Source organism: Nycticebus coucang, chromosome 11 (assembly GCF_027406575.1).
Source record: "Nycticebus coucang isolate mNycCou1 chromosome 11, mNycCou1.pri, whole genome shotgun sequence".
NCBI classification, from domain to species: domain Eukaryota; kingdom Metazoa; phylum Chordata; class Mammalia; order Primates; family Lorisidae; genus Nycticebus; species Nycticebus coucang.
The window spans coordinates 16600274-16625390 of NC_069790.1; the positions used below are offsets into that span (position 1 = coordinate 16600274).

At 42.9% G+C, this 25117-nt stretch overlaps 1 protein-coding gene across 3 annotated transcripts in view; it reads right to left on the reverse strand.

Annotated features, from left to right (window-relative positions):
• POU6F2 (POU class 6 homeobox 2) overlaps positions 1-25117 on the reverse strand; it is a 516807-nt gene that overhangs the window by 16512 nt on the left and 475178 nt on the right. For all 3 annotated transcript variants that reach the window (XM_053553939.1, XM_053553938.1, XM_053553937.1), the window contains one exon: positions 10264-10470. In XM_053553939.1, coding sequence (XP_053409914.1) covers positions 10264-10470 — 207 coding nt within the window. The remainder of the gene's footprint in view (positions 1-10263; positions 10471-25117) is intronic.

Consider the following 25117-nt stretch of genomic DNA (forward strand, 5'->3'; position numbering starts at 1 on the left):
GGTTGTACTATTGTATATTCCCACCAGCAATCTATGAGAATTCTAGGTGCTCCCCAACTTCACCAACACTTGGGATTGTCAATTTTTTTTTCTTCTGAGACAGAGTCTTACTCTGTCATCGTGAGTAGAGTGCCATGGTGTCACAGCTCACAGCAACCTCAAACTCCTGGGCTCAAAGAGATTCTCTTGCCTCAGCCTCCTGAGTAGCTTGGACTACTGGCACCTGCCACAATGCCTGGCTAGTTTTTCTGTTTTTAGTAGAGATGGGGTCTTGCTCTTGCTCAGGCTGGTCTCAAACTCCTGAGCTCAAGCAATCCACTCACCTAGACCTCCCAGAGTACTAGGAGATTTTCAGTCTTTAAAGCATTTTTAACCATCAGTTTAACATTTTACTTTCAAACAATTGTTGGGGAGGGGCTAATTTGGAAATGTGCTTCAGGAGCTGTTTCCCTTTCTGCTCTCCTGTAGTGACTCTTCAGGAGTCACATATCCACAGGTTATTCCTAAGCAGCAGTTATATCTGGCATGATTATGAGAAGTTATTAGAATTCAGGGGTCTTCCCAGGATTACATTCTGTCCCTCCTACAGAATTGCCTGCATTTACATTTCAAATACACACCTGTAGTGTGACTCAGCTGTGCTAAGTAGAGGCTAGATCGTGAACCAAGGATAGTTATAACGTAGACAGGACCCCCAATTAATATGCATCCAGCATCTGCCTAAGGTAATTAGCTAAGCTGATGAGCATATAATCAACGAATGAATTCAGTAAATTTTTTACTGTGGGGACACGTATGAAAGATTAAATCTATTTTTAATTTGCTTAATAAATTGTGATGGATGTTTGCAAGTCAATCTATCCCCTCTGACCTATTGAGTTGTCCTTCTAAATACTGATACTTGTCAAAAGCTTTTTACAGTTTTGAGTTACTGAATCATGAGATAGCCTTTGGTTTTACCATTCTATCAATATTTTATTGGCCCTGGGTGTGGTAAAGAACCATCAAGTAACTGAATAAGACAATAATCAATTTAAGTATTTCTTCCTCGAACACAACTCAGTAAAGAAAAAATTACTAGGCTGCAATCTTAGGAGATACTAAAGCAGGCTGGGGTTTATGCATTAAGCTATGCAGGAGAAGAAATTTGAAAGGACAATAAAATAGCTTTTATAAGAACTTTTTTGGTGTCTGCACGATAAAAAGGAGAGAGTCAAAAGGAACCTAAGATTTCTAAGAATCTCAGAAAGATATTTTTCTTCCAAAGTAAATAGTCTTTTTTCTTTTTTTTGACATTGAGGTTTTGCTTACCTTCAGAGTCTAACCAGTGCAGAAAAAACAATAATTTTTTTTAGAATTTTAAAAAGTTTTTACTTGTCAAGAATTAAGAAAATTAAATAATCAGTAGCATCCTAATGGAGCATATATATCTTACTCTAATTGTCAGTGTATACATGTATCTGTTAATTCTAGAATTGGAGCCTACTGTAGGTAGCAAAATCAGCCTAGAGATTAACCTCTCCATTGTAACCTCTTTCTTTGGAAAAAGAGGATGTCAGAGGTGCCTCTTCTCTTTCCTTCCATCCCTCAAACTTTCAGGTTTCATCACCCATAGTTCTTTCCGGTAAACTATGACATATAGCACTATGTCATTAATGTTCTTAATTTTATGATTTTTATATATTAACCTTTAAAAGTTTTGTGCTTAAAAATATACTCATTAAATACAAAAATACAAAGCAGAGATTTAATCTACCTCATAAAAACAGCTCTGAGGTTTAATACACAAATTTAATTTACTTTAAATAAGCAGCATTAGGGAAATATTATGGGCTTGGCTTAATTATGTTGTTTTTTGAATGCCAACGTAATTGCAAAAATTATACAGGTTTGCACTGCACAGTTGTTGGCAAAATAAATAGATGTATGAATCCTAAAACATAACTGTCTGCAGAAATTGGAATAATTTACTAAAAGAAAATGCAGGGGGTCAGGGAATAACTAGAAGTATGAAGGAAAAGCTTCTTTCTTTTTCTTCCCAGAAAGAAACTTCTATAAGGGAGATGTTTTACGAGTTTCACATTGCCTTAATCTTGAAAGGCCAAATATATGTATCCCATCTATTGGATGTTTCCTATGTAATTTTACATATTTTGTTTTTAATACTGGCAATAGCCTTCTTTGTTAGGTATTGGTGTTATCATTACAGAAGAGAAAACAAAAGCTTAAAAAGACACGATGATGTATCTGGGATTGCACAACTAAGTAGGCTTTGAATCCACTGAAGTCTGATATAACAGCCAGTGCCCCTTCCCCCGTGCCCCATGCTGCCTCTCGAGCCTGTTCAGTCATTGGAGATCTGCTCTTACAAGTCAGGGAAACAGCAGGAGCCCCAGCTGGGAAGTGTGGGAGCAAATGAGACAGGTTCAAGCCAACAGACTGCGGTGAGCTATGCTTTTGAGCTGATCTGCCCTGGAGTAGATCACCATGTTCTGTCAATTTGAACACATCTCTTTTGTGTTTTCTTCATAACATAACATCTTTAATATTTTTCTGGTTTTGTAATTATTCTCTGCAGGTCCCAAAGTATTTACAATGTCATACTTTTACAAAAACATGATACTCTCAGGTGGCTAGAGGATTACCCCAAAATATTATGAGGCTTTAGTGTAGTCTGGAGACACACCTGACAGGGAATTGCTTATGGATTGTCTTCTGCTTGCTGTACTTAATTCCTGGTATCCGTAGAACCTCAGCTTACACTTTTTAGTGTCGCATCCTGTTTGTCTGATCTTATTTTCTATCTAAGACTGTCTAAAGGAGCTCATGTTTATCTCCATTCAAGTTCACGTAATCACTTTCTTTTTGCCCCCTTTTAAGCTGTGAGCCAGGTGTAAATAGGCTGAGAGCACGGAGAGTCCCCAAGAAAGAAGAGAGGAGGGACAATCCCTGTTAGCCTGGGGCAGTGCTCTATCCAGAGAAGGAGGAACCCATGTCGTCCCATACATGGAATGATGAATAGGGGAGGCAAGATGCGGAGTCTGAGGGCCTTATGCCTCCTGCTGATGCTCACAGGCTGGCTTTGTTGGTTTGCTTCTGTAACTTGGCACTGCCAGGGTGTTTAATATATTCACCCAAAATAGATTGGAATAACAGCGCACCGCAGAGGCTTTCCTGATTTTCCGTGCTGCTGCTCCCATGTATCTCCTATGTGTAATGCACTATATCCTTAATACAGTTCTAGTTTCTGGAATAAAGCATCTTCTAATTAAATCCATGATTGATAGAAAAATAAACGGAGGAAGCAAGTGTCTTGGAAAATGGCATAAAAATGCAGAATGTACTAGATAGACTGGAAAAGTGAATGCCTACAACAGTAAAATTTAAATAGGATTAAGTATAGAGAAATTCATTTAAGGAAGAAAAACCTCTCCAAATCTGCAAAGGCAAAGTGGAGGCGGTCTGGCCCTTTGCAAATACACCAGGGAGCCACAGTGAACCACAGGCTACACTCTCCATGTGGTGCAATGGAGACAGTGAATAGAACCCTAAGGGGCCATGTAGGAGCCAGAACATTCTGGACGAACATCATGACTCTCCCTCCTTCCCCTGGCAGAAATTTTTGTGAGTAATATGCACCTTAAGAAAGTTGGAGGAGAAATTAAACCAGTGGTTTTCAAGATTTAGTGTTCATCAGAAAAACACATATCCCTGAGCCCCACCCCCATAATTTCTGACTTAGTAGTTCTGGAATGGGCCTCAAGAATTTGCATGTCTACAAGGCTGAGGGTAATTCTAGCACTTTGGGAGGCAAAGCCAAATAGATTGTTTGAGCTCATAAGTTCGAGACCAGCCAGAGCAGGAGCAAGATCACATGTCTCTAAAAAAAATAGCAGGGCATTGTGGCTGGTGCCTGTAGTCCCAGCTACTTGGGAGGCTGAGGCAAGAGGATTGCTTGAATCCAAAGAGTTTGAGATTGCTGTGAGTTGTGATGCCATGGCACTCTACTGAGGGCAATATAGTGAAAAAAAAATGAATTTGCATGTCTAACAAGTTCACAGCTGATGCTGCTACTGGGGGTTGGGAGATCACCTCGTTTTGGAAGGAGCTTCTCTAGGAAAAAGGGTAAAGAAAATGGCAGAGCCCAGGTATCATAAGAACCTGAGTCTCCGTGAGGAGTTCTTTCTGCTGTGGATGGGATGAGAATGCAAGTATTCAATTTGCTAGAAGATTTAGAATTGACATCAGGCTAATCAACCGTGGAAAATTTTGAGGATACAGGAGAGATTTTAGCTATGTTTGTGGAAAGTAGGAAAAGCAATGTCTTCTAAACCCTGCACTGAGTTTTCCTTTCAGCTCTATTCCCTGACTCTGAAGCATCTCTTTAAGCTGAGTGGGAAGAAGAGCCCCAAACATAAGGCTCTAGAACATGCTCCTCCTGTCTGCAAGGCAGTGCGGTTGGCAGGAATGCTAGTGGCTTCAAGGATTCAAGAGGACAGCAGGGCCTCTGGTACAGGCAGTGTGAGGATGTGAAGAAGTCAGGAGAGTTAGGAGAGAAGGCTTTAGTGGAGACGCTCGAGCGCAGGCGGGGAAGGCCAAGGCACTCATAAAACAAGCCTGGACCGTGCAACAAGAGCTCAGCAGGGGAAAATGACACAACGGGAGTGAGATTTCAGCGCAGAGCAGAACCCGGGGATTGAATGCGGTTGAGATAATGAAGTGGGAGAGGGTGGAGAGAAGAAGGCATGGCTGCATTCAGAGAGAGAGCGCTGCGTGGGAAAAGGGCTTCCCAAGCCCCCGGCAGGCACAGACTTGGTACATACTGGCAAAAGGCAGAAGTCACAGAATTAGAAATGCACCCAGGGGATGGTGGTGCCACAGGCAGCGAATACCACAACTCTGCAGCGACCAAAGGAAACACAATTGACTGAACACCCACCACAGGTGTGGACCGGGCTAAATCCCTGTGTCCCTGCCTTTGAAGGGTAGACTCTTAATGACAATACAGTTTGACAAAAATCAGTGCAGCATTGGGAAAAGCAGAGATGAGGGGGAAATGCTTCTGGGAGAGCATTTAGAGAGGTGCGATGGGGGACAGAGGAGACAGAGCGTCCAGATTCCAGTGGCTGGATGAGCAGGAGGGCGCCAGTCAGGGAGGGTGGGAGGAGGCTTTCCAGGCCAGGGACTCGGGACGTAGAGAGAGCAGGAATCGTGCAGGATGAGGTTGGCAGGGAGAGAGATGTGAGCCCAGAGAAGTGAGATGAGAGGCTGGAAGGTCAAAGGATTGCTTTGTATTGGGGCTGCCCACATGCATTTTATCCATCTAGGAAAGCTCCTGTGCTATTTTAGATCCCTTGTGGGTGGGAATGCCTCACGCCTCATTTATCTCATTCTGGGTGGCTCTAAGAGAAAAAATGAGAATGATTCAGGAAGAAAAACTGATTTTTAAAAATTGGTAAACAAGTATGTTTTTGTATTTACTTGAAAAAAAAGATGAATTTTGATAATCATGTGGCATTTTAGGAGAGCTCATTTGAAGAAGCTGCCTCTCCCTAGCTGTCTATTAGGCCAAGACTACTTACTGAAGAATAACTGAGCTCCTTCATGGATGGTAGTCACCAAGTGTGATAGCTCTGGCATTTAATTTCTGAAAAATGTTAATGCTTTGATTTTACAAGTTGCACCATTTTCCTTTCAAATGTCTTCATCCCCTTAACAATGCTGAACACTCCTGGTAACTTTTATTAAGATTTAGTAACAGGAAAAATAAATATATGTGACAATTATGTCTATTCCCAGTCCCAGAGGAATGAGGAGAAAGAAAACCAGGGGGCCTGGAGCCAGTCTGACTTTGGGAATTCACCCTGTTTCACTGTGTGAGGTGCAGAATCTCATGGAGGGAACAAAAGGTTACTTCTGAGTTCCACTAAGTAAATGTTTTTGTATCAAGTGATTTTTTTTCAAGTGAACAGAGATTATTATTTCTCCTTTTTTCCCATCTAGTCCTTTTCTGACTCCTATTTTGTTGTACACCAGGCAGCTCTGACATGATACTGGGGGACCTTTATCCAGGGTTATTAGATATTGGTGTATATTTTAAAAATACTGTTCACATTTTAGATGATAATGAGTTCCTCTCAATCATCCATTATTGGGATAAATTATCATCAAGAGTGTTGGATACTCTATTCTTAAATCCAGTCTCTTTTGATTAATGGTAGGCACCTGTAAAAATTAAATTAAATATGTAATTAATTTTATTAAGATAAAACAAGTCTGTCCAGGTCATCTGTTCCGAGAATCCTGTACTTTTCCTCTGTAAAAGTGGGCTTCCTTCTGAGTTAGGGAACTCTCTGTTCTTGTAATTTATGGCATATTTTACTGTCAGAACTACGCTTTTGTGAGATCAAGCATTTGTCATAAATCACATGAAAAAATAAATTGAGAAACTTCTCTCCTGTATGACAGAAATCCTTTATTTTTTAGTGGTTGTCCATATTATATTTCTTCAATGTAAAGGGTAATATTTAAAGAAAAAAATTGAAGACTGCTATCCTCATACTTCTAGTTCAGAGCTTTTTACTTTTTGACTCTGGCAATTTTATGATCCACTAGCCTCAGAATCATAGCTTTTATTTCTGAGACTGAGCCCTGCGTGTCCCCCGTCCATTTGCCCTACTTGTTAGCTTTACTGCATGTTCTCAGGTGTTTCAACTGGAGCTGATGCCAAGAAATAAAGTCGTTCGTTTATTTCTACCATTTCCCTGGTACTTCTGACTCGGTACGCCATTGTTTTCTGAGAGCAGGACAGACTACTGGCATGTGCCTTGACGGTAAGGAATGAGCCCATTGGTGCTTGCTGGGTCTTGGGTATTTCATCCAGTTCCCCTGTGCTCAGCTGTGCTCACATGTTCTCTCAGTGTGCACACACACCTGGGGTGCACGTAACGCACACCGGAGAAGGGAGTCTTGCTGTTGGGGATGGTGGTTGCAGCTGACATGTCCATTGGTTGGATTTGTATGGTATACCCCCAAGAACCTGGCTGTTTCTTCCCAGTTGCCAGATCTCCAGTTCTGTAGTGAAGAGGACTGTGGTGGTCATTAGACCAGCAGAGGGCTGGATGGTCCTGCAGTAAGGGACAAGGTTGCACTCCAGGGTCTGACAGGGGCTCTGGGAGGAAGCTCCTGAGGTGTGTCTGGGCTGGTGAAAGAGAGTGTGGAAGCGATTACTAATGTCTGCTGAGGGCACAGGGTGAGGAGCACCACCGCTCCTGCCTCCTACTTCCCATGTCTCGCTCAGGCCCTTTTCCTGGATCAGAGCTACACTGCCTGAAATCTACAGCTGTAATTTTAGGTAACAGCAACAGTCTATCACCCACACTCACCTTTGAAATTCAAGGTGAAAGCGAGAGTTACTTTATATCAAATGTTAACCATTTCTAATTAATTCATCACCTTTTGGGCAATTTGCAACTGGTTTTGCTGAAAGAAATAATTTTTTAGCAGATTAAACAAGAAGAGGTTAATCCCCTCATTCTTCCCTCTAGGGATAATTCTGAAAGTACTTGGAACAGAGAGAACCAGGCTTTACAAAGCCTGTGAAATACAGAGAATCCTGCCTTAGCTGGGGAGCCGTTTGTGGGTAGAGAATCAAACGGAATCTTGTAACTATAACAGTAAAAAAATGAACAGCTGAGAGATGGCGGGGAGGGAAAGTCCTTAATGATAGTAAATGTGGCAGGGGTTGCCCCACTGCCTGGGATAAAGCTGAGGAAGAGGAGGGTGGTTTGGAACTGTGGCTCCTCCAGGCTAGAGACGTCAATTTAGTCTAGCAAGAAGATGGAGGCCTCTGTCTCTGGGAAGCGTGTGTATTCAGAGCTGGCTCAGTTTTTCCTCCCTCACTGGATGAAGTTCCCTTGCCGAATGCTCTCAGACATTCTGTCACTTCTCTCTCCTGGGCTTTACGGATCTGAGGGACATGTTTACAAAAGTCTTTAACAAATGTGCATCTCCCTTGATAGAGCTTATATCTGTCTTTACCGTGAAGAGAGGGCTCATGGTATCTGTCTTGTCCACCAACAAAGCCTAGTTTTCCTGGTACAGGGTCCAGCACATGGCAGGTAGTCAACAACTATTTCTATTAAACATATTTTTTTTTAATATTCATTGAACAAGCAAATGGCTTGTCCAAGGACAGCCTCTGAATGGGCTGTTTTTCTGGTTGGATCAAAAGCCACAGGGAGGCAATGGCTAAAGTCTCTGCAAGGATGTTTTTGCATTATTGTAGATGAATGATGATACTGGTGCTCTATTCTTCCCTTCCCTGTGTCTTTCATTTCCTTGTTAATTGCTTTACATTATACAGTTTCCAACAACACATAAAGCCACATGCTCGGTCATATCGTCCCTGTGGTCTTCGTCATTCTCTTCCCCCGTTTCTTTTGTCAGCGTACACACCAAGTTTAAATATGGGTCCTAGCCTTGCCCACCTCTCACTTCTTAACTCACCTAGATAACGGGCTCCCTGTTTCAGTGTATGTCAAACAGGCATGATGCAGCCTTTAAAACATTGCAACAAATAAATGGAGGAATTGATGTTTCTCCACGGCTTTACCTGATTTCATCCCTGCGGCATTTGACACTTGTCCACTTCGTATTTTGGGGGGAAATCTTGGATACTGGATGACTGCACTCAGTTCCTCTCCTAGTCATCTGCCCACTTTCCCTCCTACCCTCTTCCATCCCTTAAAACGCTGGTGTTTCCCAAGAAGACTCCTTGGTCTTCCTTCCCTTCTTCTGATGCCTTTTCGGGTCTGTCTTCCTTCTCTTGTTCCTCCTCTTTCTCTTTCTCATCTCATTTGTTTTTGGCTACAACAAGTGTACTCATGACTCCCAGATTTAGCTCTGCTGTCCCCAGCTCCGCTACGATTCCAGACCTTAGCAACTATCATGTGCATGCTTTCAGCAACTCTTGTTTGTGTTTTACTGTAGTCTCCTAAATGGTTTGTTTATAATCGAGGTTTCACCACTTCAGTTCAACCTTCGCACTGCTACCAGAATTGTTTTCTTGGGGGAAAAAAAAACTGAGCACACTATTCCCATTTTAAAATACCTCTTATAGATTCTCAGGGCTGCAGAGGAAACCATCACCATCAGCACGACTGTTAGTGCTCACCATGTGCTGGGCACAGTCCTAACCACTGCATGTGTGTAACTCATTCAATCCTCCCATCCACTCCGTGAGGTAGGTGCTGGTTATCCCCACGCTGCAGACAAGGAGCCTGGGGCTCATGTTGCAGACGGAAACCTGTCGTGTGTTCTGGGAACCTGCAGTCTGCTCAAGATCACACAAAGTCCATCCTTCTTAGCTTGGCTGTAGAGTCTTCCCTGACTGCCCTTCACTCCTCTGCTCCAATCACAGGGACCTGTCTCCTATTTCTTGATTTGTCCACTCTGTCTTTGTACCTGCTTCTCACTACCTTTTCATTTACCTGGTTAAATCTTAGCCATCCATCCAAGTTCCATTCCCAAGCCATTATCTCTGGGAGAACCCCAAACTCTCTGGACAGAGCTGACCGCTTTCATCTCTGCAGTCACACCTGCCCTGCCCCTGGACATTTTCTGCTTTGCTGCACGACAGCTTTGCTTGTGTGTCTGTATCCTCATAGCATAAAGAACTCCCCCAATCAGAAAGCAGCTCTCTTTTCATTTGTGTTTCTGAGCATTTAAAGTGTTTGTTGAAGGAATCAATTAACCAGAAGTTCCAGGAGGTGAGGGGCTGTGTGTTTCTTCTTGGGTGCTATGGTCCACCCAGTCTTTAGCATAAACATACAGGGAATGCTCAATTGACATTTGAATGGAAAAGTGAACTGGATCATCATGATTTTAATGAAATTCAACCAAGAAGAACTTCTTATTTTTCCTTCCCTCATTTATAGGCAGCAATTTCAGTAGCATTAACTTGGGATCTCTTGGTATTTAATCTTTTTTTTTTTTTCATTGACAGTTAAGGCATAAGTGGTCTTGGTTTCTTTTTGACATTTAAAAAAATCTGAAAATTAGGTGTCGTGAGTGTAGATGAATAAGAACACACCTCTATCAAATTTTAGAGTATTTTCTCCATTTAGAATTTAACATATCCCCATTTTTAGATTAAAGACCTATTTAGTAGTTATCACCCATATTCATTAAGAATGAGAAACAAAGCTACATTTGTAAGTATGGAAAGTATGGACACACGGCTTCCCCAACTGGAGCTGTTACCTGCTGGCCTGGCTTGATGGGCGACAGCGTGATGCCCTGGGTGTTGATCACCGGCAGGATCTGGTTCCCAATGACTGTGGCGATGATCTGGCCTTGAGCGTTTGTCAGGAGCTGGGGGGTGATTGGCTGCACTTGAAGGCCCTGAGTAGCGCTCGCTGCTTGGCTCGATGGCCCTGGATTAGGCATCAGCGGGATGGTCCCAATAATCTGCAAGAGACATGCCCAGAGGTGAGGAACTGGGCGCCCTTCAGGGTCTGCACATACAATCCAAGACCACACGGCACCTGGGTCTCTGTAGGGTGAGGAACTGGGCGCCCTTCAGGGTCTGCACATGCAATCCAAGCCCACATGGCACCCGGGTCTCTGTAGGGTGCTGCCCGGGAGCCTACTCGGAATCCACAGGCAGATTGGGAGGGGGCGTGGGAGAAAGTGTCAGGACAAGCATCCGAAGAGGAGACAAGCACACATGGCCTGAACGTGGAGGGAGGGAAAACGTCTTATTTAAAAATAAAATCAAGCATCAGTTAAAGCACAAACATGCAATTTCTGCCAGGGCAGTGCTGGCATCTGTTTTCTCTCAAAAGTGGAGAGAGGATGGGCATTCACAGCCCTTGTCTAGCTGGGGAGCCCCCTCACCATCTGCGCCCCACCTCCTCTCCTCTGCCCCCTTCCTGTCACCCACATCCCAAACATCCTGCTCCTCTCACAGGGCGGGACTCAGCTCCTTCACACCCGTCAGAGTTAAGGGTCCTTTAGCCTCTGTCCAGCCCAGACTCTGGAGACAGACAGATTCCACCCCCAGCTCTGCTACCCTCTGGCTGTGTCTCACTTATCACAGAGGACCTAAGCTTTCCGAAGGCTTGAAAGAAGCAAGAGTATAAACAAATGTTTGGAATTCTTGAAGTAGAGGTGAAAATGACTACTGAGGACTGAAACCACAGAGAAGGTGCCCCCTAAATGATGTAGTTCAAACGGGGGGCCCAAAGAGGAGGGGCTGTGGGCTTCGGTGGCAGGTAGCCGGAGGAGCTCTACTCTTTGTCCGATGCCTCTGGCTTCAGTGATGGCTCATGTAGACTGACCACCGGAGGGGTCTGGCTGGGTCCAATGACCATGCTAAAGAGCAAGAGATGGCCAATAGGAACAGCAAATGGGCAGGGTGTCCACAGAATCTGGAAGCAGGGACCATAGTCACACATTGTTGGGGACAGAGGTAATCTGCAAAAACTGAAAATATGGCATCTATTTCTGAATGGCGTGGACTCTACGGAGGGTCTGGGGCTGCTGCTTTCTGGCCCCCATACACCACGGATGCTTCTTTGCTGGCGGCCTTCGGGTGCTGCCTCCCAGCTGTGAGCTGCGGCGACCTGGCCTGGGGCATCACCAAGATGTAGTGACAGCAAGATCTCAGCAGGAGTTTCTGCACGTATGCTTTCATTTCATTCTTGCAACACCTCAAACAAGTAGGAGCTAGTCATGCCTTTGCTCATTAGGAACGACGGGGCACAAGGAACTCCGCTGTGCTTCTTCCTGGCAGAGTTTGGGAGGGGCAGAGCTGGAACTGGCATTCGGGCCTGGCTGACCCCAAAGGCTCGCTTTTCTGTTCTGCCACCTGGCTCCCCCTGGGCCTGCATGGAGGCCATCGAAGGGTGCTGGCTCCTACAAACACGCTGCGTCTTATTTGCCATTTCCCACTGGATGAAAGGCTCCTTGTGGGCCAGGTTTATAAACGGCATCACTTTCTACCCCCTGTACCCAGAGCAGCGCTTTGAAGTTTCTCAGTAAATGTTTTTTTTTTGACTGGGACTCCAGATGTAGGAATACAGGAGCGCACCCTCCAGTGGCAGACCATGCTGGAGGAAGTCCTCTTCCCCATGTGGCCATTGCTTCCACCACAAGAGCCCCTGTGGGATGGCACTAATGGAGGAGCTGTGCGAATATCAAGTGTCAATGGCAGTTGTCAATGGATGCTGATAAAGGTCAGCTAATTATGGCGACAGGGGTCAGCAGCTCCCGGGGGTGTGCAGGCTGCGTCTCACCAAGCAAGCCTGTGATGACTGACCTGCTGCACTGGCGTGAGCGAGGGCAGGAGGACTCCGCATTGATAGATCACAGTGTGCAAGTACTGTATTGATGAGTGGTCCTGCATTAAACAGTCCAGGACTCAAAAGGCTGGATTCTGTGACCCATAGGCAAAGTAAGAGAGGCCTGGATAGCAGCTCTCCCATCCTAGCCTACATGTGCACAGTGAAAGCTCAGCCCCGGGCCCACCCATGCTGGCTTCCTCTGTGTCTTGGGCCTCTGCAGCCCCACTCCATTGGATTGGCCTGGGCCCAAAGCTGGATGCATTTACGGGGAAGGATTCTATTTTCAGCAGATGTCAGTGTGTTTGGAGTTGGTGGGAGAGAGTGGTTTGGAGCAAGGCACAGCATATGACAGAACTCACTGTCACAGAGAGAGGTATTCTGCCCCAGGAAGAATGTCGGTCGTGAGGCTGCCCCCACCTCTGCAATAATGAGAACCTCTGCCTGCTCTCTGGATGGGAAGGAGAGGGGAGGTGACAGCAAGCAAGTTCCCAGCTTCTCCCCCAAGTACAGCCTCACTTCCCAACACTGCAGCGACATTACTAAAACATGGCACCACCATTCACATTCCTCCTCGGCCTCTCCGCTCTTCTTTCCCAGGCCCAGGCATCATTTATCAAGGACGGGGCAACAGCTGTGTCAGAGCCAGAGACATCTGCCTAATCATAGGAGGCTTTAACAAGAGGGTTTGCTTACAAGGTGAGGGGCTGGGGCGGGAGTGGCAGCGGCTGCAAAATTAGGGGACCTTCTGCGAAGTTGTCATTTCTCAATTCTGTTCCCTTTTCAGGGGAATTGGGGCCACCAACGGTGTGTTCAGAACTTGTCAGTACATGATGGAGAATTTTGTCATATTCTCCAATGTATCACAATACACTGGTTTTAATTTATTCCCATTCACTGAAAGATAGAGATGATCACACCCTGTGTCATCTAAAAATTCTCTGAAGTGCCTATTTTGCTTAGTCTGGCTGTGATTCCTCTGAGCACATCCACAGATCTAATCAGAACTCCTGCATGGGCTTTGACTGCACAGAGATCACACGGAGGAAGCCAGAAGAGCAGAGGTGGCAAAGGCCCGACACTCTCTACTCCTGAGAAGTGATCCAGGTTCCAGTTGTGGAACTTGTATTTTATAATGAAGGTCTTTTGATTGTCAAGAGAAGTGTTTGCATCTACATATATTTCAGCCAGATTGAAATACATGTAGGAAATTAAAACAGAGGTTCGACAAGGCTAAAGAGCGTCTTCAGTTTTAAAGCAAAGGTAGAAAGAGACGCTTTTGAGATCCTATAGTCCCCAAACTAGCTTTTGGAATTTGACTTCCCAGCTTTCAGAAGCGAAGGAGTTACGCTAGGACAAGTCCTGATGGAAGGAAATGGTCCTGAGCAAACAAGGCAACAAACTCACACTCGCCTAAAATGCTGAGGATTTTGGCAGAGCAGCCCAACACCTGTACAACCTTCTCTCCATAAGTACTTTGTCCCATGTCGTGGCAGAGGATGCAATTGGGGCAGGGGAAGGAGAGATAGGGCAAATGCAAAGATTCCAACAGCCTGAGGGAGGAAAGGATTAAGTGTCAAATGAGTGACAAGGGCTCTCCATTAAAAATCTCTATACCCACATGGTGGGTGCTCAAAAGAACATAGGGAATGAATGAGTTATTTCTGAGGAAGAAGGTAGGGATGGTTTGGGAAGACTTCATAGAAGAAAGAAGGGCCAAGCTGGGTCTTGGAGGTTGAGTGGGATTTGGTCTAGCAGGGAAACCTTTCCAACAGGAGACCAACTGATGGGGGAGACCCCTGAGTGTTGGAGCATTGAGTAGTTGGCATACAAAAGAAGGTTGACCAGCCTGAGCAAGAGGGAGACCATGTCTCTAAAAAACATAGCCAGGCATTGTGGAAGGCTCCTGTAGTCCCAGCTTCTTGGGAGGCTGAGGAAGGAGGATCGCTTGAACCCAAGTATTTGAGGTTGCTGTCAGCTATGATGTCATGGCACTCTACCAAGGGTGACCTAGTGAGTCTATTTCAAAAAGAAAAAAAAAGAGAGAGAGAAGGTTGAGACAGGTCAGCCCAGAAGAGTCAGATCCATCCACCCAATGGATAATGATGAATGCATTAGGAGGGTAGGGAGAAGTGTGAAATGGAGCTATTCAGGTGTGCATGTGACCATGTGGTTAGAGTGGGTTCAACTGGGGAGAGACTATAAGCCTGGAGATCAGCTGGAGATCTGGGATGCTATTGTAGCAGTTGAAGTGTGTAGTAAAATGCCTCAGGGAATCCTTGGCATAGGGGCTGACTTCCACTTCAGTTCAAAAAGCATGGCCTGCTCTATGCCTAGGTTGCAACATTAGAAATGTTGCCCTATCAATCGCATAGCAAACAGCGCAGGCATCATTTGCAATGATCCTCAATGTCTTTGCCCTGACTGTCTCCCAGTAATGATTCATCCCTGACAAGCGCTTTCACCAGGCTGAGGCCCATGCTGGTATCATAGTGATCATTTGTGCCCCCACAGTGTTCTGTCTTTGCTGAAATGGGACTTATTTGGTGGTTGCTGTGCATGTCCCGCCCATCGTCTTCCTTTATATGAGTTAAGACCATAAACCACAAATGAGGAATTAAAGTTCATGTTGTAAGAGCAAATGAAAAAAAAAAAATCATTTGAATGACTACTAGTGTTCATTTTCACCTGAGTTTGAAAGATCCCTATTTCTATAGGAATCTAGGTGGCTTACACCCACATGTGACTATCATTCATTCAGCAGCAATTACAATTTAAGCAATCGTGAATATTACCTTGTGATTGTGACAAACCTGAGCAATTCAGGACTATGCATTTGGAAACACCCAGGGCTCCTTGAGCCATCAGGATATCATTACACTGCCCTCGTGCACCTCAGTCTAGTTGAGGTAGTCAATAGGGATGAATTATGACTGATGGAGGGGGAAATGCCCCGAGTACATTCACTGCCAATGTGTAGGTGCCATCAGCAGCAGTGTGAGGATTGTGTCATAGGAGCCCAGGGTATCCAGACAAGTCGTCTGATGGGCCACATGTGGTTATATTCAATGATATGCTGTTAAACTCTGCTATGGAGAATGTGATTGCAGATGTCAGATTGACAAGTAATCCTGTTGCCTACGTCTTTAAGGAAAGGAAACACATCAATGCTGCAAACTGGTGACTTCCTCCAGTCTTTAAATCCATCAGCAGAGAAAATTATTTCCTCAATACTTGTATAACCTTGGCACGTTTCGGTCAAGAGGTTTTTGTTAAACCTAGCACCACTCTGTCCCTTCTTGAACAAAGAGCGTATAGCGTTTGAGAGCCAAAGAGTTGGCGGTGAGTGATCACCAAAGGAAGAAGCCACTCACCTTCTCCTCTCTTTCTGGTCTGGCCATAGCTATTCTTTTTCTCCAAGTGATGATTTTGTCTTCTTTATACAATATGTTCATTTCAGGTTCACTGTGTTCCCAGGTTTAAAGTTACACTCTCTTAGAATTACTCTGGCAACTCTGAGTAGGATGTTGATTTTAGAAAGGGTAGGAGAATATTATTATCTCTCAAACAGAATGTATTTTTCCAAGATGTGATCTGTTGCCTTCTTGCATTTGGCTATGTCCAAGATAAGGAACAAGAGAAGTGTAAATATTGAGAGGGGCTTTAGCAGAGAAGCTGAAACAGAGAATATAAAGGCATGAAGATATGGAGATGAAGGCACCCCATCAGAGGACACTAAGCTGGGGACAGACGCGTTGAATCTTGTCGGCAATGCCAACAGTTGAGCGTGGCTTCCTGGAGTTCTGAAGGTTCCAGGGTTCAGGAAGAAACAGCGCCATAGTTATTGATAATGTCTCGTGTGTGGGATATGGAATGGTAATGTGGGGATAGGGAATGATAAGGTGCTTAAAGGTGGCATCACCTTGTGGTCTAGAACATGAGAAAAATAACCTTAGATCAACTTGTCAGAAATGGCTGACGTACATTTCTTTAATGAGCAACTGTGAGTAAGAATTTTTAAGGTGTACATTTTAATACTTTTATTAGGGGTACCTATAGGACACGTGCTCAACCCTGGGAATACCCACCTACTTGATGTTTTTCACTGTCAGTTACAATTAGAATCCTTGCTGGGAGCTCTACTATTTGGTTTCAACTTTAGAAACACACTCGCAAACAAGAGTAAAGAATTGGAGACGTCAGGACATTTAAAATAGCACTTTCTGTCACATTAGGTGGGAATAATTTGCGTGAACACTGATGTTATAGAAACAGCAATAGCAACAATAAAAACAATCATATCCCCTAAAAGCTTCTCAAAAGCCATTAAAGGTAATTCTCCTTAATAGAGTTTAAGATGTATACAGAGAAAAAAATTCCCACTGGCTCGATTTAAGCCCAGGCTTTGCCACTAAACTACATCATTGGTGAATTTCTCCACCTCTTAGAATCTCAGTCTACTCATCTGTAAAATGGGAATAATAATTTTTGCTTCATAAGGTAACTGGGAGAACTAAATTAGGTAGTATGTGCTAAGCACTCAACACTATGCATTATCAACCCCACAGGCATTCAGTAAATGCTCATCCATCACTTAATTTGCTTACATGATGGTGCAATCACTCCCAGGCATTTGGACTGAGTCACAAAAGCTTTTTAAAATTCTTCTGAATGTTATAATTTCATCATAAACATAGTTTATCATGAAGAACAGAAAACAGTAGCTTATGATGAACAATAATGAAATCTTTCTTGTTTTATAACAGAATGCTAAGTTGGAAGTTTCCGTGGAGGCAGCGAGGTCCCTAAGTGCCACGTTCCAGAGGAGGAACCACCAGACCATGTGCTGCGTTTACAGGGACAGTTACTGAAAACCAGTTTGACAGTTCCAGAGCTCTGATCTTCAGAATGAGGGAGACACAGGGAATGTCTGAAATTCCGTGTGACTTCCTTCCTCCCTGGGGTGGGAGACGGAGAGCTTTTACCTTACTTTGAGGTTAATGAAAGTGGCTGAAAAATATTGTCCCCTCAAATTTGGGGGACATAGTCCCGAGGAATGAAAAGGTGAGGGGCATGGTTTTTGAGCTGAAGAGGGAGGAGAGAGAAAAAGGGAGAGGAGGGAAAGAAGATTCTGGGGGGTGGGGGGTGGAGAGTGAGAGTAAAACTGAGAGAGAGAGAGAGAGAGAGAGAGGGGAGAAGAAAAAGAGGAGGAGGAAGAAGTGGAAGAGAAGAGGAAAAAGAAAAGAGGAGGAAGAGGAGGAAGAGGAGGAAGGGGGCAGAGAGCTGGCAGAGTCCGGGAGAGCGCGGCAGGCCTGGGCGCCAGCTATGCCCCCACTGACGGCCAGGGCAAGGACGTGTGAGTGTTTCTCTGTCCTCAGCCGTTTAAGATCCTATCACAGAGGACTCCCTGGGGAGTTGGTACTGAGCGGGCACAGAGAGCGCTTTGAGAAGTAGACGCAGAGAAAACCAAGCTCTGAGAGGGAAAAGGGCGGCTGTAAGAAAACACATTGCTGGCTCGGCGCCTGTGGCTCAAGCGGCTAAGGCGCCAGCCACATACACCTGAGCTGGCAGGTTCAAATCCAGTCCGGGCCCGCCAAACAACGACGGCTGCAACCAAAAAATAGCCGGGTGTTGTGGCAGGTGCCTGTAGTCCCAGCTACTGGGGAGGCGGAGGCAGGAGGATCGCTTGCACCCAGGAGTTGGAGCTCGCTGTGAGTTGTGATGCCACAGCACTCTACCCAGGGCAATAGCTTGAGGCTCTGTCTCAAAAAAAAAGAGAAAAGAAAACAAATTGCTGTAGCAGTGTGTTGCTGGATGGTCCTGCATCTCAAAAGAACTTGTGTACTTGATTCCCCAGAATTGGCTTGAGCCATCTGCTCTCTGACCCAGGAGAGGGCTGGGGCCATTCTTAAACCGCGTCTCTGCTCTCCACACCTGAACCGGACCAGTCAGAAACATCATTTAGCAAGCTGGAGAAGGAGACTCATTCTGACAGGGAAAGGAACAGGTTCCCAGCTACCCTCCCCCATGGTAGCAAGCTGAGCCACAGAGCCGGAGGGAACAGGATGGGGGCCGCCTTCAATGCTGCTAGCTGTGTTTGAAGTGAGTTTGCAGTTTTTATTATTATGGAGAAACTGGGCATCTTATTCATGATTTTAAATGGCCAGAGAGGATTGTGTTACTTGAGATACCCAGGGAGGTTTCAAGAAACAAGAACTTGAGATTTTGTCCTGGGGCAAAGAAAGGACCATTGCCGCTAAGAAGGTTGGAAGGGACTGCCTTGCCCACAGACATTAAGGCCAATAATACTCAAAAAGGACACTTCGTGGGACCCAAGGTCAGGACTCTGTCAACTACAAATGCTTGAAAAATAGAGAAGAAAGCAAGGCAAGGTGGGGCCAGGGCAGGAAGAGAAGAGAGAATTTAACAAGCCACCAGAGGTAGGGAACTTAAAATTGTCAACAGAATATGCACATTTCCCCATAAACTATGAATTCAGTTTATTTCTGAGAAGCAGTTGGTGCTATTTATAATACTGATTGTGGACGTTCCAGCTGACTTAAACATGTATTTCCACTGTGTTAGTGGCTGCGGTTCCTCTGAAGGTTTTGTAAATTGTAACAGGGAAAAATTATAAAATTATAACAGGGAAAGCCAGTGCCTACCTAGGGAGACAACAGTGATGGTATCTAAGAAAAGGTCAGAAGAGGGTAGCTCCTGTGGCTCAGTGAGTAGGGCGCTGGCCCCATATACCAAGGGTGGTGGGTTTGAACCCGGCCCCGGCCAAACTGCAACAAAAAATACCGGGTGTTGTGGTGGGCGCCTATAGTCCCAGCTACTCGGTAGTCTGAGGCAAGAGAATCGCCTAAACCCAAGAGCTGGAGGGTGCTGTGAGCTGTGACACCACAGTACTCTACCGTGGGTGATAAAGTGAGACTCTGTCTCTAAAAAAGAAGAAAAGGTCAGAAGAGTCAGGAAAAAAGATTTTTTTTTTTTTGACTTGGGTTGGACTTTTTTTTTTTTTTTACTATGTCTATGCTTTATTCTAAAATACATTTTCTTTACATTATTTTAAACATCTATAGTAGTACTTCAGTTTGGGCTTGACAGTCATCTTACACACGTGAAAATAAATTAATAAAATAGACATTTCTATTGTTTTCTTAGGAAAAATTTTGACATGATCGTTTGACAATTATGTTAGCAAGATTATTCTCGTTAGTAATCAGAGATATTTATAAGGTATTACAATGATGTGCTTTTGTGGGTTTTCATTTAATTAAACTCTGAACTCCCAAACATACTCCTGAACACAGCTGGTTTGTTTAGTTGCTGGGGAAGAAGAAATCTAAGGTGTCTGACTGTGCTTTCCAGTTACAAATGATGAGGCAAGGTGAAGGGATCCTATGGGATCTTAACAGTGTAAGACAAGATGAATAATGTCAATTCCGAAGATGTTCCACAGGGACAATTGGCTTATAGAGCACAGCCTGAACCCTAGTCATGCATCTCATTAGCAGAAGAAACTGCACATCTCAGGGAACTGACAGGCCTTCCAGGTAAGAGTCAACTCAATGAGACAATGATCCTTCTCATTGGATCTGAATCTTTCTCAGGTTCTTTAGCAAAACGAAGTTAGCAGCCTCAGCCCTGTTCTGAGCAGCTGACAGTTCCTACTGCAAAAACATTACAACTGAATCCGGCACACTCTACCCTTGGAAGGCAGGTATTTTATTTTGTTTGTTTTTCCTTAAATTTTTTATTTTAAGATGCATCATAATATCTGTACTTACATATTTTACTGTAATTGTATATTTGCTATTTTTTTCTTTGGGTTTTCACTCAGGTGTTAGGAAAGTGTTAGGAAACATTGATAGAAAAAAGTTTTGATTCAGCGTATAATCAAAAGACTAAATTAAAATTGCACAAGATGATATTACATTGAGATAAGGATTAAGTGAGGCATCATAATCATAACTGCCTTTGTAAGCTATTCTTGGAGCATTCAGGGTCCAGGAAAAGTGTCCTTTTTTTTTGAACACAGTATTGGTACCCACCATCAACAAAAATTTTAAAATTTTATCTACTATAATGAAAAGCATATTGGAAAGTTCTAGATTATTTACAGGCTCTTGGTTTCTCCATGGTGCTACTTTTCTTTTATTGCCCTGAATAAGAGAAGATGGGACAATGAAAACAGGAGAGAAGAGAGTCAATTCTGTAAAATGTTATCTCTAGCTATCAACAAATTTCAGGTGCGCGTTTCTATAGACTGAAAGTTTTATGTCCCCCCTCCAAACTTCGTATGTTGAAACTTCATCTCCGATGTGATGATATTTGGAGGTGAAGACATGGAGACGTGATGAGGTCAAATGGAATTAGTGCTTTTAAAAAAGAGAACCCAGAGAGCTCTCAGGCCCCTTCTGTTATGTGAGGACACAGCAAGAGGATTGATATCTATGAAGCAGGAAGCAAGCCCTCACTAAACACTAAATCTCCTGGTACCTTGATTTTGAACTTCTCAGCCATAGTTATTTTGCAGAACTATGCAAAATAAATTTCTGTTGTTTATAAAGCACCCAGTCCAGGGCATGTCATAATAACAGTCTGAATGGGACTGAGACAGTCGTGATGTTGGAATCAATGTTGAGTGGCTTCATGTGTGACTTGGGAGAAACTGATACAAAGCAGATCTCCCAAGAGGGCCAAATAAGTGAGACCGTCAGCACTGTGTTTTCTTTTCTTTCTTTCTTTTTCTTTTTCTTTTTTTTTTTTGCAGTTTTTGGCCAGGGCTGGGTTTGAACCCGCCTACTCCATTGAGCCACAGGCACCACCCAGCACTCTATTTTCTTTGGGCAAAGGAAGAGGAATTTGGAGGGATCCTTTAGGAAATGGATAGAGAACTTGCCATTTGGTTCCATACCTGTCTTCTCCTTAGAAATCAACTGCTTATGGTTAACATGTACTTAGGCTCTGAGTATATGAGTTTGGTTATGTTTGTACAATTTAATATTTTACATATTAAAAGTATGTCTATTTGATTATCATGGAGACATCTGCAGCATTTTTCACCCTCTGCTTTATTATATAATGGCTTCAAACTCCGAGGTTGTTTTAGTCGTGCCTTACTCATGTGACACATTGATCACTCACACGGTCACTCACGCATCTCATGGAATCCTTTCCGAGGGCCTGCTGTGGGCCCAGCACTGGGCCACGCCATAGTGTACTTGTTCTACTGCAGAAGACTGGGAAATTACCTAGCCATCTGAGTTTGTGTAAACTCTTCTTCTCAGATTAAGTATCTGAAAATGTCTGTAAATATCACTGCCCCATGGCACTAGTAATGCACCAGAGAAAGAGAAAGCCTGGGCCCCTCTGGGGCCAGGACGGTCAACATGACAGCAATTGATATAAACCTACCTACAACTCCCGAAGTTGACAAGCATCCTACAAGCTCCCTTCTCCTCCTGGAAACTGCTGCAATTAGGTAATCTCCCCAGGTCCCTTTTTTTGAAGACTATTTACCTGCTCAGGGGTATTGCTGGACAGTCGAGTTTATTCTTCATTGAAATAGGTGTGTATTCTCTCTTAAAAGTGGTAGGTTTTTTTTTTTTTTTAAGCTTGGAAGAAGGTCAATATAGGGTGTTCTGAAAGTCCTCCCTAAAGTAGTCATACATAAGGAAAGCTGGAAATTGTAGCTAAATGTACCTTTATTTACAAAATATTCATTGCAAAATTTTAGAAAGAGGTGGCCAACAGGCAGTGAATATTTTGTAAATATTTAGTAAAATTTTGTAATGAAATATTTGGTAAATAAAGGTATATTTAGGTACAATTTCTCATTTTTCCTATGTCTGGTGACTTTGAGGGCAACATTTGGGACACCCTGTATTGCTGAAAATTCACTTCTGCATTCTACCTTTTTGTTTATTCAATAGATGTAGGGGAACAGGTATTTTTAGTTGCCTGGATGAATTGTATTGCATTCTACTTACTGAATGCCCACTATGTGCCAGGGACTGTTCTAGATCTCGGGAACCTGAGAAATATCTGACTATTCTGAATTTCACTTTTAACCCACTCTGTAAGTGTGGCCAAAACATCCGTAGAAGTCAGGTAACAATCAGGAGTAGATGGGAAGTTGATCCAGTGGGAGCTCTCACCTCCAAGCACATAAATTGAAAGTATTGGTTTGCTACTGGAGCATAGAAATGATGAGCAAATGGTGGAGGATGCCCTTAACTCTGCCCAGCACAGTTTATGGCCATATCACAGAAATAACCTCTGCACACCTGATTCCATCACAAGACCCCTATGGACTTCTAACTTGATAAACAGCAGCTCAGCTCCACCATCATTGTCTCAATAAGCTCTCCCATCTATGAATGTATTTTAATTTTCCTATCTATAGAATTCTAGTTGGAATAAAGATGAATGGGCATTTTGATGCACAGTTATTTCTAACAAGGGTAAGTGGAATGTCTCATAAAAGCAAGTTCCTTCAAGCCATTGGGCCCTTGTTTCAACTTGTAGCTTCTCATATTATTTACTCTTTTTTTTCTTACTTTACTTATTTTAATATTACTTACCCAGTGGGAGGAAGTGAAGATATTTGTAAATATGATCTAATGCTTCAATTTCCAATTCTCCTTTAGTGATTTCATAATTTCATTACCTTTGTCTACTAGAAAGTTTAAGAATGTTCCATGTATAGGAAAACAAACTAGAATTCTTAAGGGTGAACTGGAAACATTTCTTTTCATCATTCTTTCCTCTTTTCCCCAATAACTACAAATTAAAGCACAAGTTCTTTTCATTTTCTCTATAGCTGCCAATGCTGTGGAATTGTTAAAACATTTTTTCTCCCCCAAAAGAGAATCAGAACCGTTGTGAAGCCATCATTTTGCAGAAAGACCAACTTTGTGAACATTTATATGGCTTTGCTTAAGACTTTAAGTTTTAATAAAAGCAAAAAGTACCTAGAATTTGCAGAAGTATTTATGCTTCTGCCTGTTGATGCCAGATTAAGTGAATAAATCAGATTAAAGTTATTTATTGCTTGGGAGAACATCGTACGTTTGACTCAGCATAGGTCCTTAGAAGCCTTTAGTAAAGATTCCTAAATAAAGCCCTGGACCTAAGAACTGTTTATTTTATATTTCTTCCCACATGAGATGAAAAAAGAGCCACAGCAAAGATAGCAAAAAAATCAAAACTAAAACAAAGCAACAACTAAATTGGGCACCAGTGATTTTCAATATTCCAAATTCTCTGGAGCAATGGGAATTGATGAAGAAAATGATTGGCAATTGCTCAAGAAAGTACTATACATATTTAGCATTTCCTGGTGCTGTGTTTATACTCAGCGAGTGCATTCAGGCTGTAAAGCTGAATTTAAATTAGAATAAATAACAAAACAAGCATCTAAGAAAAAAAAGGGGGTGGGGAATGAAGCCGCACCAAGCGCCATTATAGATGCATCTGTTTATCACCACCCAGGTTCGTGAGTCCAAGATGATTCATATGCTTTTTGTGAAGAGAATATCCATTGTTATGGCAAAATTAAATGTATTTTTTTTTAGTTAAATGTATTTTGATGCTCACATAGAATATTTCTCTATCTGTTCAATCACAAAAAAGTTGTCCTCATCACTCTAACGTATATTACTTTTTCAATTTCCTGTTAGTAATGTTTTTTTAATGTACTTTAGGGTGAGACCACAGAATTTCTCACAACAAAGACCATAACTCATCAGAATTATGCTGATGAGTTTTCCTCACAAAATTGTATCCCCATTTTCATAGGTGATCAATTTGTACCCTTATCCTTAATGATCAGGCAGTTTTTGATAGATGTAAGAAAAAAGGGCCAGGTATACTCTTTCAATTGTACTTTTTCATAGTTTTCTGATCCCAACTCTAAATGTTCCTGAAACAAAGAATTTGCTCAACTACTTTGGTACTTTGGTCCTGGGAAATGTGATTTATCACTGCTCATAAACCACTAATGCAGTGATTTTTTGACTGTCTTGTTTAAGCTCAATAATTTATAATTCCTGCCAATAGCATGCATTTTGGGAATTTTTAACTTCAAAAGTTATTTTTGAAGTACAGCTTTATCAGGAACATGTCTCACAGTCTTGCCAAATGAAATCATTTACAAACTAGTCATACACATTATTAAATAATGGAGGAGCTGGTATGGTAATACTTACATTGAAAACCAATCACGCTATCTAGTTATAAAACCATTAATGTAATCTGGAACTCAGAGTTTAAAATCTGATCTGCTTAACTTTCCTAAAAAAAAAATCTGGAGCATTTCTAGCAATGTTTGTAGTCTCAGATTTGCTTTCTGAGAAGAATAAATTCTTAGCACTTTCTGATTCATTGAGGTTCTGGATTGCAGGAACAAGTCTAAATATGCGAACCCAGAGATACGATCCTCTTTCTGTCTTGTCTCCACGTGATCTGAGAGGGGCAGAAACTTTATTTTTTAAATATTTAAAAATGTCTGTGATTTTGTGGTCTTGGAAATTAAAACAAGTTCCCAGAGTCCCGAGTAGCATATTATGTCACTGCCTTTTCCATTCATTTAAGTAACATAATCTTTTAAACATGATTACTCTTTCTCTCAAAAATTTCACCCTTTTTGTTAAACCTAAATAGTTTTTATTACCTAATGACATTGAGAAGATGCTCATGTTTAAAATGCTTCCATATTTTGATATTATTTTTAGGAAGGAAGTCTTGCTTTGTTGCCCAGGCTG